The 18,416-nt window shown below is 41.0% G+C and overlaps 1 protein-coding gene and 1 long non-coding RNA gene across 3 annotated transcripts in view; one reads left to right on the top strand and one right to left on the bottom strand.

Moving 5' to 3' along the window:
* The window catches only part of LOC113648411, a 1,003-nt gene extending 455 nt beyond the window's left edge, over positions 1–548 (top strand). Inside the window, exon 3 of the long non-coding RNA XR_003441903.2 lies at positions 391–548. This is a non-coding gene — a long non-coding RNA (uncharacterized LOC113648411). The remainder of the gene's footprint in view (positions 1–390) is intronic.
* ankrd6b (ankyrin repeat domain 6b) overlaps positions 1–18,171 on the bottom strand; it is a 29,010-nt gene extending 10,839 nt beyond the window's left edge. Inside the window, exons 1-4 of one of the 2 annotated variants that reach the window (XM_047818963.1) lie at positions 18,016–18,171; positions 5,043–5,279; positions 1,990–2,088; positions 373–471 (exon numbers count right to left, since the gene is read on the bottom strand). In XM_047818963.1, the coding sequence (XP_047674919.1) occupies positions 373–471; positions 1,990–2,088; positions 5,043–5,168 (324 nt within the window). In that variant the 5' untranslated portion in view covers positions 5,169–5,279; positions 18,016–18,171. Of the gene's footprint in view, positions 1–372; positions 472–1,989; positions 2,089–5,042; positions 5,280–11,222; positions 11,388–18,015 lie in introns of those variants that run through there. The other variant, XM_047818964.1, reaches the window with a different exon arrangement.
* Between the last annotated feature and the right edge of the window lie 245 nt (positions 18,172–18,416).

Below are 18,416 nucleotides of genomic sequence, written 5' to 3' on the forward strand. Positions count from 1 at the left end.
GTGTATGTGTGTGTGTGTATATGTGTATGTGTGTGTGTTTGTGTGTGTGTTGTGTATATGTGTGTGTGTGTGTGGGTGTATGTGTGTGTGGGTGTATGTGTGCGTGTCTATATGTGTGTGTATGTGTGTGTGTGTGTGCATATGTGTGCGTGTGTATGTGTGTGTTTGTGTGTGTGTGTGTGTGTGTGCGAGCGTCTATTTCTTGTCAAAAGTATCCTGATGTCTGCATATTATCCTGAATTTATGTTACATAATTCTACAAACTCTTTACAATTGATTCCACCTTTTTTTCCTTCTCATCAGTCTGCAAAATGATTTATATTTTTTATTTTTTGTGAAAAGTATTGTGTTGTGTTGTGTTGTGTTTTTCACCTTGTCTTGCCTGTCCAGTGCACACCCTTCCTGGACGAGCGCTGTGATGACGTCACCGTTTCCCACCACGGCTGCTCTGTGTAACGCCGTCTGATCGCCCTGGCAGCAGCAAGTCAACATTCACATCGATACAACTTGAACTTGTTGAATAGTTACACAGATGCAGCGACTTGTTAAATTATGTTCCTTCTGTTCTCTGGCCAAATGTGCACATGTTTATTGTTGAACTGGTTCAAGCAGATCTCGTGTTACGAAGAAAATCTGAATCGAGTGTGAGATGAGATGTAGATCTTCGCATGCATGCTACACATTTGCTGAAGGCCACAAATATGGGATAAATATACAATATACTGAGACTCTGATAACATGGACTAACTGGAGAACTGATGAATATCATCCAGAAACGATATGCCTGAGCCAGGAGTTAAGTGTCTGCAAGCTCTTGTATTAGAGGCTTGGATGGATTACGCTGGTCATCAGTGCCTGCTATAGTTCATTAAATTTATCCATAGCTAGTACAGAGGCTAGCTGGTCCAGGTCTGTTTTTATATTACAATGACTAATGCGTAAGAAGACGAAATTTCGACCAGTTCATGTCGATATTAGTTGAGAATCACGACCAATTCTGCAGCGCTGCTTACAGCGACGTTATTCATACACAACTAGATAAGCTTGAAGGCATGGTTCCTAAACTCTAAAATCTCGCATGTCACTGTTAGCGCCAAGCTTCCACCGAATAACGTCTACAAACCAACCACATTTGCTCATGCAGGACTCATGCAAACCACAACATGCAAAACTGGATCATGATCTTTGAATACCGTGAAAACAAGAGATGTTCGAGCCACTAGACGAGTGCAGGTTAGTTTTTAGAATCATAAACAATATAACCATATAAACAGGCAAATCAGGAAAACAGCAGGCACTTAGCGACGCACCCTTACACAAAAGTTCTCTATAATCATATATTTATAGTTATAAAGCAGGTTTTAGCAGCAGATAAAAACAGATTTATAGAACAGTTAGCGTTCTACTTATTTTTCCCCTCGTGTCAGCAATGTTTTAGCAGAATGTACCGGATACTATTTTTAGTCTATTTTGGACAAACGTCCTTCATTATTACTGCCAGTATTATTCCCTAAAAATATTTTAGAGATTTCTCTACATTAGTTGAAATGTCCTAAAAATGCTAACGTTCTTGTCCTATAATCGAAGCTAAACGCTAAAAAAGAGCAGATTAGCATCTCATTGACTGATTACAGAATACAAGCCAGAACAGGAGCTGCTTTGTTACTGTATATTAGTTTGTTTTTTTTGTTTTTTTTATGTTTTTGTCCCGATATACTTTAGCTTTTTTGAGCTACATCTCACAAAGAACTATCTTTACTCATTACACTATAAATAAATAAATAAATAAATAAATAAATGAATGAATAAAAAGTAAACTTTATGGCAAAACTGGAGAAAACTGGAGATGTGCTGAAAACCAAAACATTCATGTCATCAGTCCGTTTTATCGTTATACGGTATAAATCCACAGTAATGGATCGCACCGAGAGTGGTTTAACTAACAACAGCAAAAAAATGATGTGGTAAGTGCGGTTTCCTGCTACTCACGTCATCCTGAATGTCCAGATCGCAGCCGGCCCTCAACAGGATCCTCACAACCTCGACGTGGTTTTTATAAGCGGCCAAATGTAGCGGAGTCCGGCCATACTTTATACACACACACACACACACACACACACACACACACACACACACACACACACACACAAACACAAATTGTGTCAAAACAATGAGGTTCAAAAACAATGACTCTTAAGCTTTTAAAAGGTTTTAAAGAGTTTTAAACAGGATTTATTTCCCCTCGTGGTAACTGCTGTCTACAATAAATAATCATTATTTCCGCCCTTTCTTACATACCTCAAGTATGTATATATTTTTTATCTACATTGATGATAGTGCATTTTTCTAGAAATGCTATTTTATTGTGCTGTAACCAAAGCTAAAAGCTAAACAGGAGCAAGTTAGCATGGCGTTGTTTATAGAACGCTAGTCAGAACACACTGTACTTATTGTTGATTTTTAAGTAAGTGTGCTTGACTTTTTTTTTATTTCTAATACTTTTATCCTTAATGAGTTACATCTCAAAAGAAAAATTCTGTACTCATTACATTTAAGAAACACTACTGTACATTTCTCTATAATAGAAAATAAAGTTATTATTATTATTAGTCATATATTTGTAGTCGTAAAGAGCAGATTTTTAGCCTCAGATTTTTTAGCTTTAGCGAGTCAGTCCTTTCAAATTCTAGCCGAACGTGTGAAAAAAAAGTAGTTGCTCTATAGTGTTGGTTTATTGGTAAAAGGGGCATTAATTTACCACCAGGCGTTAAAATCACAGGGCTGTCAAGTGTCACACATCGAGAGTGACAGTCACGCATTTGGATCTTTTATCACGTTCTCCAGCCACACATCGTTTTTCTCACGCAGAAAAACTTTTTGACTATTTATCATATATTTAATGTGCCGCAGCGCCCAAAATGTATCAGTCCGCACCGCTGTCTCTATGGAAACGGGCAGGAATCAAGCGCGTCTAACACGGAGCTCTTAGTCGAGCCTGACACTTATCAGCCAATCAAAAAAAGAGGTTACACAATAGCCAATCAGAAAATATCATTATCTAGGTAAGATTTAATGCAAGAACCAATGAAAAAAAAAATTAGAGAGGGTATTTTCGATGGTCGGTTTGAACAAAACCTCAACACGAAACAGCTTGTCTCTGGACGGGACATTGTCCTCAATCATGGCCCTAATAATGTCTTCAGCCGAACTGTTTTAAATGGGAGCAACATTAAAAATGATAAAGGGGTCCAAAATGGCAACGGACACTTACAATAAACACCAGTCATAATCTCTCTCTCTCTCTCTCTCTCTCTCTCTCTCTCTCACACACACACACACACACACACACACACACACACACACACACACACACACACACACACACACACACACACATATACACTCAAACACAGATATACACACACACACACACACACACAAACACACACACACACACACACAAACACAGATACACTCAAACACACACACACACTCAAACACACACACACACACACACACACATACACACAAACACAGACACACTCACACACACACACACACACACTCAAACACAGACACACACACACACACACACACACACACACACAGATACACTCAAACACACACACACACACACACTCAAACACACACACACACACACACACACACACACATACACACAAACACAGACACACTCACACACACACACACTCAAACACAGATACACTCAAACACACACACACACACACACACTCAAACACACAAATTAATAAATGGAAACTAAACAAATACTTTGTATTTGGTTAAATTGCAGTTAGTGGTCCTTACCAAACACAACTCTCCCATTATTATTATTATTATTATTATTATTATTATTATTATTATTATTATTTGGGGTGGGGGTGGAGGGGTGGAGATGTCACGCTTGCCTGTATTCAAAACTTGAGAGCCCTGAAGTCAGTATGTGGCTCTTTTGTGGAAACATTCGATCGATTGACAGGTTTGAAGCTGTATTTCAGTTTTGTTTCCAAAGAATGTATTTCTACCTGAGATTATTAAATTGCACTTTTGTTTTCAGAATTATTGGCACCTCCGTTAGTCACTGCCTATTCACTGGGATTTCCTTTTAGAAACATTTATCATCGGTGAAATACTCGTCCTCGGTTTGTGCTTGAATAGAAAAGACTAAAATACAAAACTATTTGTGTTAACGTCGTACTGTAAGTCGTACGGTTTGGGGTTTCAAGGTGTGGCAGGAGCAGTTTGCCCTCCTGGGTTTGGTTTTCCCTGACCTGGCTTTGGAGGGCTGCCATTTTCTCCTGTTTTATTTCAGGTGGAGGCCCCTGGTGGGTTCCAGGGACAAAGGCACCATAGCTACAGCAATGCGACCTGGTGTGACCCCTAACACTGAGGTATTATCTCAGTCCGCCCTGCATTCCCTCACACACACACACACACACACACACACACACACACACACACACACACACACACAGAAACACGCAGCATATTCGTGCTTTTTCTTCTCTTCTTTCACACACATTCCTTTTTAGTTTGTTTGAAAAAATAATCAATATTCCTGATATATTTCCTGGAGCTTGTAGCAGGTGTATAATATAATAATATACCTGGTGCTGTATACATGAGCAGTAGTTCTCTGACGAACCACTTTGCTTCGTTCCTCATCGTTCGTTCCACATGAAGACGAAATCCGTTTAAAGTTTTGGGCTCTGATCCGGATTCTGCCTTGTGCCTGCCTTTAGTCAGCGTTGTGAAATCACCCTGACCCATTTTCCTTTTCTTTCGCTCTCATTTCTAACTTCAGGCTCACTTACTGCAGTATTTCCACTATATTATACCTTCCACCACCCTGATTTCTTGTTGTTGCCCGAATTTGGCTATAAATACAATTTCCATGCTTGAGATGACAACAAAACCTGTTCTAGGAGTCTGCAAAAAACACCACTCACACGTATAAAACAAAGTCCCCACTGAGCAAAGCTCTTCGCTGAAGCATACCAAAGCCCGGCTATTCGTCTCACCTTGGTGACGGCAACTTTGGCGCCCTTGTTGATCAGCTGCACCACATTTTCGGCCTGGCCCTTGTGCGACGCTACCAGGAGACGCTCAGAGAGTGCACGCACCGATGCCGCATCCTGCTGGCTCATGAAGCAGAGATCAGCCGTAACCAATCTAACTCATCTTCAACGAATCAAGGTAGAGCGGAGAAGCGCTGTAGACGTCAGAGCAAAAGGAAGCGACATGCCGTCACTTAGGGCCTGCGGATGGACAGGAAACACATGAGGTGAAAATGTGAGCGTGAAAAGAGGAAAACAGGAAGAATGTGTGAAGTGTGTGTCGGCTCGTAATATATATTATACATACACATAATATACATAACACATATATATAACACAGGGATAATCATTTTAACCTGATGAAACACCTGATCATAGCCATATTGTTAGGATTTCACTGACAGAAGCTGTTTCTACACATCACACACCTCCTTTACTCTCTAAACACAGCCGCACCAAACTGCCACTAACTTAAAGGTGCGGTCTCTGTTTTTTGAAAGCCAATGTCGACATTTGAAATCACCAAAACAAACACACCCCTAACCCAAACGGGTCCCACCCCTGTATCGATAGCTCCGCCCACACATACATACGTAACCCAGGCGACTAATGGAAAGAAACGTGTCTATCACAGCTGAAGGGAAGAACGATACGATTGTAGATAAACAAACAAGCAAAAATGACACACAAGCATCATCATGTAAAGGACAAAGGCATATATTAGTTCTGTGTAACAAAGCAAAACCAACGTTACTCACCTATCGAGAAGGAAAAAAGCGCCTCGGCGTCTTAAGTAAAGTCGGCCACATATTCACAGCTTGGAGTTTCCCGAGTCAATAACTCCTGAGCTAAACGCTGTTACTACACAAAACGCGGTTGTAGCTGCCTCTCTACATTACTACGATAGAAAAGAGGAAAAAACTAATAATGTGAAAGCTGTCATGTGGACAGAGAAGCGCAGCGTGCTACTAATCCCGAGACTACCTGTAGGAAGTAATGCCAGTTTCCATCAGTTTCCATAACTGTGTATAATTACGGAAGAACATAAAATATAATAAATCCACATGCTTGTGTTCTCCATGCATTTTTGTGATGACGCCAAATGAAGGCAGTTCTCGTTCCAACCAATCACGTTCTGTTGTACGGTCAGGACGAGTGCAGTGTCATGTCGCTCCAAACTGTCACGATATAAACCCTTTAGCATGGATGAATCATGTTCTAATCACCTACCGGCATCATTGGAACAACATTTAAAAGAAAGCAAGCAACGTTACGAGTCACGGATATTCTTTATTTTGTCGGATACTTTTGAATGACGCTTAAAACGAATCGTTCTGAGAGACTCACGAATCAGTGAATCAATCAGGTATTTATCGATGAATCCGCTGATCCATAACAGTGACCAGTGACCAGTGATTTTAGTTATTATAAATGCAGTAATTACGGTTTTGTGTAGTTAAGATAAATATATTTCCTGATAATTAAGAACATAGAATGGCTCGTCTTCGTGTTTTAAAAGGCTTAAACATAAAAAGCGATCTGTTATGCGTGTTTAGTGTCTTTTCCCATCAGACACCTCCCCAACCCCTGGAGTGCTTAATCCCATAATTCTCTGTTTATGGAGTCTGAGGCAGCACATAAAGAGTGGTAATTACGGCATTGACTTTAATACACGGCTGTTGACGTCGTAAGGCTTCACAAAGGTTTCCCCGACAAGACGAGGCACCGGTGCTACAAGTGAGTTGTGTTTTACAGGCTTACCCACATATCTGATTTTGTCGCCCTTTTCCGTCACGCACGGACATAAATCACCTCTGTGATGATAAGGCTTTCGACGTGCTCGGAGCTTCACATACCTCCGTAAATCTTCTTTAGGCGTAAACGTACTGCTACTGCTTTGCTCTTAGCCTGAAAATCGATCTCTGGTGCAAATTCTTTACATAATTTTAGCTTCGTCTTGTCAGATTTAGAGTAAAACCATCCACAACACTCCTACACGGTGATCCTTTAACCCCGGAGGCTGTGTTGTTCGAACCCGCACGGTCTGGTGGGTTTTTTTTTTTAACTAAACCATGTGAAGTGTGTAGGATTTCACAAGACGTGTGTTTATCTAATGCTCTCAGAAGGAGTGCTTGTCAGGAAGGTGTACAGCTTGTAGGATGCCTGTGACAAGATAAACCACTCAGGATATCTGACACTCAAGACCTGAAAGTGAATATCTTTCATACGTGGTGCCTAGAAGTGTGAGTCGTCGTCTGTCTTTAAACAAAGACTAACGTGTTCCTTTTTCATCGTGCACTTGAATACGCAAATAAATATGAAAACTTGGGTGAAAGTCAGGAATGAGCATGTGAGTCAAAGAAAGAAAAACGTGCTCATTAAGGATCTAAACCGACAACCAGATTTCTGTAAAGCTGCTTAGGACATCCTTAGGACGTCCAAAGACCCTGTCAATTTAGGACCTACTCAATTTATTTATTTATTTATTTATTTATTTTTGCTTTAAGTCCGACCGACTTCCTGGTTGTAAATTTGCGTTAAGGCCGACCGATTTTTTTTTATCTTCAAACAACTAATACAAAGGAAATAAAATAATAATAATTATATTTTAGTAAGTATTGTAAATATATAAATTGCCTAGGCCTACATACAAACGAAGGCTGCGTTCTTTCTTTTAAATAAAAAGCCGTGACGTCATCTATGTTTACACTATTGGTTACCGGATGTCACACTGTGGCCTGTGCGTTCGCTTCGTCTCATTCTCTCTCATTCACTGTCAGAGTCGACGGTTCGCGCTCGGTAATGATGGCTGCGGCTGCAGTAAACAAAATGTTCGCGGTCACCGTTCACAGACCTATGGGTTCGGGGTTGAAGACCCAGTCAGTGACGTCACGATATTGTATGTAACTGTGCCGCGTTGCCTTATGCAGCACGGAATCTACTGTTGTCTTGTCCTGTCTCAAGTCTGTGTCATGTTTAGTGTTTTTGTTATTAAACCCCGTTTGTTTTGCTGTCCTGTTTGCTGATCTATCTATCTATCTATCTATCTATCTATCTATCTATCTATCTATCTATCTATCTATCTATCTATCTATCTATCTTTTACTGTTACTGCAAACCAACATATTTTTAAGGATGGCCTTATTGATGATATACTGAACTTAGTTTACTTCTAGTCCACCTACTGAATCCTTATTTTCCCAATCGTTGTTTACCGAATCCACTACAAATGTGAAGTGTGAACGTTTTCCAGAACATTTTGCACAGTTACAGATTTGAACCTGCTTGAGATAAAATCCCAGAAGGAGGTCCCAGCTTCGTGCCGAGCGAGATCGCACAAGACGCTCTCGGATTCCTAAACGTTTCCCGATAAAACAAAGGCTAGCCTGCGATGTTTCTGAGCATGGATAAAATCTCAAAAACAAAACTGAGCCATCGCTTTAGTCATCTGGACCACCAAAGCATTCAAAGCGCCTCACAGAACGATTCTCTTTTATCAAGTCTGAGAATCCATTTATATCAGAGCAAAAAAAAAAAAGAGCACTGTGGTAACCGAATGAAAAGACCCCCCTCTTGAGCAGAAGAAAAATGAGTAAGACTTAAGGAGGAGATGTTTTCCCTCCCTCATCCCCCTGAACATTGCTTCATACAATAGCAGACCGGCTCTTGGGTGCAACTAGGCAACCGGGCTTTTCTCTAAAAGTACGAAAAAACTCCAGACAGATCGAGTCGGACTGCACAATACAGCTTTTGTTATATTTCTGACACCAGGCTATGCATTATTTCTACAGTAACAGTTAGCGTGCACTTTCTTGATGCATAAATGGATTAAAAACGTATTGAATTGCTGATATTTCACTTTAAGGCTGATTATTGACCCCACGCTGGCTTTGGACTGCAATTTGATATCTTGCTCTCAGGTCCATCGGCGGACAGTTAGCTGATAAATTTGTTCTAGGATAAATTTGACACATTTATGGAAGGGAAATGATTTATAAACACGTGTTGGTGTCACACAGAAGCAGATGAGGTTCCCTTTCGAGTCTGGTTCCTCTCAAGGTTTCGGTTTATCTGGTAAACGTGCCATCACAGGGCACACACACACTCTCATTCACACACACACAGACACACACACTCATTCACTCACACACACACTCACACACTACGGACAATTTTCCAGAGATGCCAATCAACCTACCATGCATGTCTTTGGACCGGGGGAGGAAACCGGAGTACCTGGAGGAAACCCCCGAGGCACGGGGAGAACATGCAAACTCCACACACACAAGGCGAAGGCGGGAATCGAACCCCCAACCCTGGAGGTGTGAGGTGAACGTGCTAACCACTAAGCCACCAGAACTGACAGATTTCTGTAAAGCTGCTTCGTGACAATGTTCATTGTTAAAAGTACATTTAAATGAAATTGAAATGAAATGAATTGAAATGTGAGCAGAAGTTTATTTAGCATTTTTTCGGAAGTCTCCCATTTCGTCTGAGGTAAAGATCTATAAAAAAACGTTTACAAATTGCTTGTGCATCACAACACCAGCTAATTACTGCAAGTCTTTTATTACTTATTGAATTGTTGCTTTTTAGAGATTTAGTTTATAATATACTAACAAGCCTGCAAACAACATGAACAAGCACTTTGGAATCCACAGTTAGGCTTCGGATTCGTTCTCTGCGTGTCGGGAAGCTAACGTGCCTTACTGAACCCTTCTGTGGTGCAAAACACAAAGCCAAAGCTTGCTAACAGGCCTCATGCTGCGTCTCTGAAACACCCGCCCTCAGGCGAGAAGACACAGAGATCCGTATATCTCTGTAACATGTATGCGATGTGCGGCGAGACTGTAAAGCACCTTCTGCTCCTCCGTCCATTAACATCCTTCCTGAAACCATTAGATGCCCATTACACACCTGGTGCTCCTTAAACCTACTAATCAGGTCTCTGGAGAATACAGCAGGGCACTATAACACAGACAGGGATGTAGTATATATTTACACAGATAGAGAGCGCTGACATATAGACACACACAGACACACACACACACACACACACACACAATGGCTTACTGCCATTTACTCGATTATGGAAACTTGAGTATGATGGAAATCCGAGCAGAAATTAGTGTTGATCTAATTCCCGTCTGTATGACATCACCTCCCATCAGTTCAAAAGAAAAGCAAAATATATCATCATTTTCATTCACTATGTTATGCAGCTGTGCACTTTATCTACTCGTTTATCTACTTTTTTGAGTAGATGATGAGGGAAATCATCAGAAAGGTGAAATGAAATGAATACGAGTTCATTCATTTTCTACCGCTTATCCGAACTTCTCGGGTCACGGGGAGCCTGTGCCTATCTCAGGCGTCATCGGGCATCGAGGCAGGATACACCCTGGACGGAGTGCCAACCCATCACAGGGCACACACACTCTCATTCACACACACACACACACACACACTACGGACAATTTTTCCAGAGATGCCGATCAACCTACCATGCATGTCTTTGGACCGGGGGAGGAAACCGGAGTACCCGGAGGAAACCCCCGAGGCACGGGGAGAACATGCAAACTCCACACACACACACACACAAGGCGGAGGCGGGAATCGAACCCCCGACCCTGGAGGTGTGAGGCGAACGTGCTAACCACTAAGCCACCGTGCCCATGAATACGAGTTATTATGTGTTATATTATTATATTAAAACATTACGTAGCGCTTTTCATACAGAACAGAATTGTATTGGACAAATAGTACAAGTTTTCTGTAGAGCTATGAGGGCAAATACTTTTGTGTTATTTAATATACTTAACGTAATAGTTAATAGAAAATACACTCTTAAAGTCTAATAAATTAAAATACACTCTTGTTTTGCCTCAGAACTTTTACTCACACAGACTCTCTCTCTCTCTCTCTCTCTCTCTCTCTCTCTCTCTCTCTCTCTCTCTCTCTCTCTCTCTCTCCAAATGTGAATAAAGCAATCAAACATCTGAGGTTTTAATGATCCTCGGGGGATTTTCCAGCCCATTGCCAGCTCTTACAGCGTTCACTAAGCCTGACAATCTGACTTAAACAACATCAACAACAACTAAGCAGAAGCCATACAGACAGGAACGTACTACAATCCTTTCCTACCTGTAAAACAGCTGGAGTTTCATCGGTGCTGGGGTCGAAGCCCGATCTTAGAAATCAGGCTCCTCCTTTTAAAAAAAAAAAAAAACTCTGATAATGTCTCACAAAATGTCTGTATATCAGATGAGAGAAACGGAGTGTGTCCTCGCTGGTTGTGATCTGATAGCGAGGAGGGTGTGTGTGTGTATGTGTGTGTGTGTGTGTGTGTGTGTGTGTGTGTGTGTGTGTGTGTGTGTGTGTGTGTGTTAGCCCGGTTCTTCTCGTCCGATCCCTGCTATGAAGCATTAGCATATCTACAGGCTGACTGGCAGCTCTTTACAGCCCAATGAATTAATGTGCCGTCTGTCATCTGCCCCCCCTCCGTATCCTGACCTTCACACGGGGGCCCGTGTTCTCTTTCTCTGCTACGGACACATCGTTTCTTTCTCTTTCTTTTGATGCACAAACAAAACACACCCTACCTAAACGTCTTATATTACATACTCATATTTTACATACCGTCCTTCACGACTGACCCGAACATTAATCTCAGCTCTTTGGACAACTTTTCCCTGGTTGTACATCAGATGCTCTAAAAGGTGTCTCGATGCTGGAGGGGAGGGTGGAGAGGTCAGTTAGAGGTTAGACCCTTAAGAAAGACTCTCCTGAGAATCCACAAATGTTCTGGTTGTCTGTTTGAAACATTCCGTAACCCCAGCCCCTGCCCCTGCCCCTGCCCTTCCCGTCTCGTCTCCGGTGAGGCGACTGCACAATTTACTGCTTTATCCCTGTTGAGGGTTTGTAGACTCTGTGAAGGGGTCTAGCGTTTTGAGAATAACAACACAACAAAAACAAAATGAAATATGTTTCTCAATGGGGGGGGGGGGGTGTATTTTGTAAACCATACCATTCAATTCACTTCAGTTTTATTTGTCCAGAATTTTTAACAATAGATAACACTGTAGAGCAGCTTCACAGAACCCTGGATGTAGATTTAATATAAGTGTTAGATTAGATTAGATTAGATTAGATTAGATTATTGTCATTACACGTGTACAAGACAAGTACAAGGCAACGAAATGCAGTTTAGGTCTAACCCGAGTGCAGTAGCAGTAAGTGCAGGATATACAGTTTGCACAAGATTTACATAAGTTAAATAAAATGGTAATATGGGAGTGATTTACAGATGTGTGTGTACTAAACAGTGAAACAGTGACGTGACATACGGCTAAGTACGTGACCCATACTCAGAATTTGTTCTCTGCATTTAACCCATCCAAAGTGCACACACACACAGAGCAATGAACACACACACACCGTGAACACACACCCGGAGCAGTGGGCAGCCATTTATGCTGCAGCACCCGGGGAGCAGTTGGGGGGGTTCGGTGCTTTGCTCACAGGCACTTCAGTCGTGGCCGGCCCGAGACTTGAACCCACAACCTTCGGGTTACAAGTCAGACTCACTAACCCTTAGGCCAAAACTGCCCAATGAACTGTACTATGAACATCATATACAGATGGCTATAATTATAGGATACACCTTAGACGGAGTGCAAACCCATCACAGGGCACACACACACTCATTCACTCACGCACTCACACACTACAGACAATTTTCCAAAGATGCCAATCAACCTACCATGCAAACTCCACACACACAAGGCAGAGGTGGGAATCGAACCCCCAACCCTGGAGGTGTGAGGCAAACATGCTAACCACTAAGTCATCGTGCCCCCCCCCCCTCTCACTCATTTTCTTTAAAAAAAAAAAAAGAAATGAAAATGAAAATGTGAACTGTGTAAATGTCAGATTTAAGCAAAAAAAAAAAAAGTTAAGCAATAAGGTTACAAAGACAGCAGTGATTTGCTTTATACAAAAAGTGAAGACAGAAGAAAACCCTCAATCTTTTGCTACGTTTTGAATGTACGTGAAGCGTCGTGATTTATGTTACACCTGATGACAAAAGCCATGCGAATGTCTTTCCATCTTTATAGCCTCCATTGTGTAACACTGTGGTTTGCTTTCGTGCTTCAGGGCAGCTGCTCGACACCTGAATTCAGTGTTAAAGGGGTTTAAATTACATCCTGCTATGAGTCAGAAGCATGTTGTACTGTGGGTAGTAAAGATACTGTAGACAACATAAACACATTTAGTCATACGTATTTCTCCTAAGTGTACAATCATAATTATATCAAATGCAATTGGTTGAAACGGTCTTGGTTTGCTTTGTAGCATAACTATTGTGTATTATATTTCCACAGAAACCGCAAAAAAAAAGCCTGTGGCTCAGTATAGCCATATTTCAGTGTAGCTTCTTACATTAGCCATAAAAAACATTAGAATTCCAAACGTTTTGTAACTATGACTTAAAACGTGCTCGTGCTCGCTCGGTTATATTGTTAGAAAAGTTCGAATCATAAATATGATACAAATCCACTCAGAATTCCTGTCAGTTAAGCTCAAGGTTGCCTTTTTGCTAGCATTAGCATTGAGAAAGAATGCTCCATTCAGCTAAGGCTCGAGTCAACCTAGAACACTTTCACTGAGTTTACAGTAATATTAAAATCAACTGACACAGACCTTTGGTTAAATCTATATATAGTCAAACGGCTAATGTGTTTTGAGAACGTAAATACCTTATGAACTCCTAACTAGTAGATATCTAGTAGATAGCTATAACTAGATAGCTACAGTAGATAACACTCTCTCACTCACTCATTTTCTACCGCTTATCCGGAGCCTGTGCCTGTGCCTATCTCAGGCGTCATCGGGCATCAAGGCAGGATACACCCTGGACAGAGTGCCAACCCATCGCAGGGCACACACTTTCATTCACTCACACACACACTCACACACTATGGACAATTTCCCAGAGATGCCAATCAACCTACCATGCATGTCTTTGGACCAGGGGAGGAAACCGGAGTACCCAGAGGAAACCCCCCGAGGCACGGGGAGAACATGCAAACTCCACACACACAAGGCGGAGGCGGGAATCGAACCCCCAACCCTGGAGGTGTGAGGCGAACGTGCTAACCACTAAGCCACCGTGCCCCCCTAGGTAGATAACATACAATCAAATACACACGCAAAAAAATGCATATTCGTGGAGGCGTCTGTTATTTTCCTACTTTGTATTTTAAAATTCCTAAGAATTGCACTGCTCAATTTGAATCCAAAGGTCTTACAAAGACTTACTGTGAGCTTGTACTGTAAGACGCACTGTAAACTCATTAACAGGTATATGACTACTGCCTGGGTCTTTGCACCTACACACACACACACACACACACACACACACACACACACACACACACACACACACACACACACACACACACACACACACACACACACACACACACACACACACACACACACACACCAGTCCTCTGTCCTTCCTGTCAGGAGATGTCACTTGATCTCACATTAAAGCTTGGAGTTACATCCACTCATTGCCTGTTCTCTGGAATGGGGAGACTTGGTGACGTGGGTATACACACACACACACACACACACACACACACACACACACACACACACACACACACACACACAGAACAATGAAGAAACAGTGAGATCTCTTCACTGCACAGCTTTTCATTCAGCAGGTGAAAATCACTTGTATCCCACATCACACATTTTTACTTCTGTTGCAGCCAAGTTTGTTAGCCAAAGTTAGCAAATCTTTACAATGGGTTATTAGGAGTCGTGTGAACAAAGATGTCTGTCTGTTCTGCCTTCCTTTGGCACTCAACTTTGCCATTCCAGATTTCAATGGGGGAATAAAAAAAAACAACAACAAAAAACGACTGGGTTAATGGTGGAAGAACGATCTGAGAGGGTGGAAAAGAGGATGATTACAGCACAGTGTGAGAGAGAGAGAGAGAGAGAGAGATAGATAGATAGATAGATAGATAGATAGATAGATAGACAGACAGACAGACAGACAGACAGACAGACAGACAGACAGACAGACAGACAGACAGACAGACATGTTGGAATCACATCTTCAAAAAGCGACTGTAAATACTTCAATAAACAAACATATAAGCAGGTAAATAAATGCTGCCGAGCCTGCATGCTAGCTCGCTAACCTAGCGATTCAGAAGTTGTAATTTCTCAGAAATTACTAGAATTTCTCATTGCTAGAATTTTAACACATATACCTTTTACACTTAGACATGTTTTTCAGTATATTCTAACATTTCTTAAGTAACTTGACTGGCTCAGTGATACGATTTTAAATGCTAACGCTAATCAATGTATAATGTTTTATAGCGTTAGCTCAGCTGCTACGTTTTGGACCTTTGGGAAAGAACATTATAATAATAGGAAGACTGACATTCTTAAAAGTAGAAACTTAATGATAAGATGCTGTACTATAAGAGGATTAAAGACACCATCACTAATAACTGTACAACAGCACACCATTTTGTGTTTTGTTCCTTGTAAATAATGTCAAGGAATACTTTCTAATACATTGTCAGTTGCACTTTACCCTACAGAGATCTGTAACATGAACCTACACATCTAATACAAACCGAAACACTTGAACACACACCAGGTGCTATTTGCATTGTTTTGACTGTGGTCAAAAACCTCCTTGAACCGGAAAACCCCAATCATCTCACACATGAAAGCTGTCATCAGCAACACACTGATAGCTCCATGTGAAGCAGGATAACACTCGGTCACATTAATCCATCAAATCCTACTTTCAGAATTACAGACCAGACTTATACACCGTAATTACCGCGAGTCATTGCCCCTGAAGGTGCAAAAGAAATAGGATTAAATTATCTCCTATAATGTTATAATATATATGTACTGTATATATAAATATATAATATATGTATGGAATATATATGCATATATAAAATATATATGTCTCTAATGTGCTTTAAAGCTTTACGCGTTCAACACCTCGGTATTTATTTTAACATCACAGTCTGTAGTGTGTTATCCTTCACACAACAGCAGAACTTCCACCTGCATGAAATTTCCAGGTTTATATTAATGCACTAATAATTCATGCCATTAAAAAAACAAAACAAAGAACAATGTCTAATTCTTGATATATTGTTAATAAAGTAAATAGTTGGCCTGAAAATTACTATGATATAATCATACAGCGTTTAGGCTGTAAAGTGCATTTCATCATTAGTCATTTCTGTCATGTCACTTATTTATTCTAGTACTTTTTATGAATTGATCACAATAACTGTAAATAAAAGGTGCGAGTTATTTTTTTTTTTACAAGTAAATGTAAAAAAATCCAGGAAACTCTTAACGTTCTTATCCTATGTGTAGATGCCTATGACTCTTTAGTCATAAACCAAGGACCTGATGCACGAACACACAACAATCGGGTTACGAGACGGACTCTCTAACCATTAGGCTGTTTCTATCCTGTTTTTTAATGTACTATTATTCTGTGCTATAGTGTTTTTTGTTGTTGTGGTTTTTTTTAACCAAAATGCCATTCTTCAGCAAAGGATCATTACACCATATGATGATCAGGATGTCACTGTTTTTGTATTTAGCTCCCAAACTTTGGAACAGTCTTCCTGATAATGTTCGGTGCTCAGACACACTTTCCCAGTTTAAATGTAAATTAAAATCTCATCTCTTTAGTCAGGCGCACACATAATACATCCCATAATATTGTGCACAATTACATCAGACTTGCAAATATTATGAACATCAGCAAAGTGAATCCCTCTCCACTGCTTCTCTCTTTCTACGAATCCCGAGGCATCCAGGAATCGTAACAGCTCCGATCGTCTTCAGTGCGATGAAGACTGAGATGAGACAGACTCTGTGAGGATCCTGAGGCATGTAGAGATCTACCAGCTCCATTTAGACACTGTGATACTATAGAGGAGATGTGATCTTTTACATCAATGCAACATTTATCAGACTGTATATTTATAATCACACCCTCCAGTGTCACCCACATGAGGATGAGGTTCAGCTTTGAGTCTGGTTCCTCTCAAGGTTTCTTCCTTTACCGTGTAAGGGAGTTTTTCCTCCCCACAGTCACCTGAGTCACCTCAGACTTACTCATTTGGGATAAACACATTCATATTCTATGAATCTTTATATTATTCTTTATAATAACCTTTTGTTCTGTGTTTATGTTCTTTAAAGCTGCTTTGAACTGAATTGTCATCTGGTGACTTCCTGATCATGCATTGGACACTTTATCCTTAAAAAAGTTGGCAACTCGGGTGTGGATAGTGCACACACACGCACACGCACACACACACGCGCACACACACACGCACACACACACACGCACACACACACACAATATACACACATGCACGCGCGCGCGCACACACACACAATATACACACATGCACGCACACGCACACACACACACACACACACACACACACACACACACACACACACACACACACACACACACACACACACCATTTGCAACTCAATCTGTCATATATTTAAGAAGTAAAACTATTAAAACTGTTACAGTATCACGTGCGCTCGTGCCCACGTCCCAAATGTGGCGCATGATCTATCAGTTCATTCTTTTTATCCTTTCCATGATATGGCAGAATAACACCAACCATTTTCCAGGGGTAAAACATAAACAGACCTGTATAGGATTAGCCATCACTCCAAATCTGAACCACAGTCTAATAGACAAGCATTAACTAACGTGCGCACGCGCGCACGACAACAAACCCAACTAAATGCGCAATACACAATTTAAATCTTAAAGAAACACATAAAGGAGAGATTTCTGCTTTTATATAGCCGTACAAGCAAAAAAAAAACATCCTACCCTTAGAGAAGAAATCAATCAGCAGCTTAAAACGGTGTGTTTGTATCCATGTAAACTGTAATAAAAGCAGCTCGCGCACACAGACAGGAGTTTGGCTGCTGTTTCCTAAACTAAACTTGTGAAGCGTGAAGATGCGCCACTGCGCTCTCTAGTGTCCAGTTTAGCAATCGCGCTTCTATATGACAAGCACATGGCATTCGATTTAACTCATAATGTTATTACCCACAATGCCGTTCGACTACTTGCTGATAATGATGCCAGTGAGTTTACATACTGCAATGGAATGACTTCATAAATTTACCCGGACACCTCTATTGTTCATAATTTGTTACAACTGTGATGATGTTTTTTTCAGCTTGGACTGTTCGCTCCTCATCTCCACCTAAATTGAAGGATGCTGC

The sequence above is a fragment of the Tachysurus fulvidraco genome, chromosome 9, assembly GCF_022655615.1.
Source record: "Tachysurus fulvidraco isolate hzauxx_2018 chromosome 9, HZAU_PFXX_2.0, whole genome shotgun sequence".
NCBI classification, from domain to species: Eukaryota; Metazoa; Chordata; class Actinopteri; order Siluriformes; family Bagridae; genus Tachysurus; species Tachysurus fulvidraco.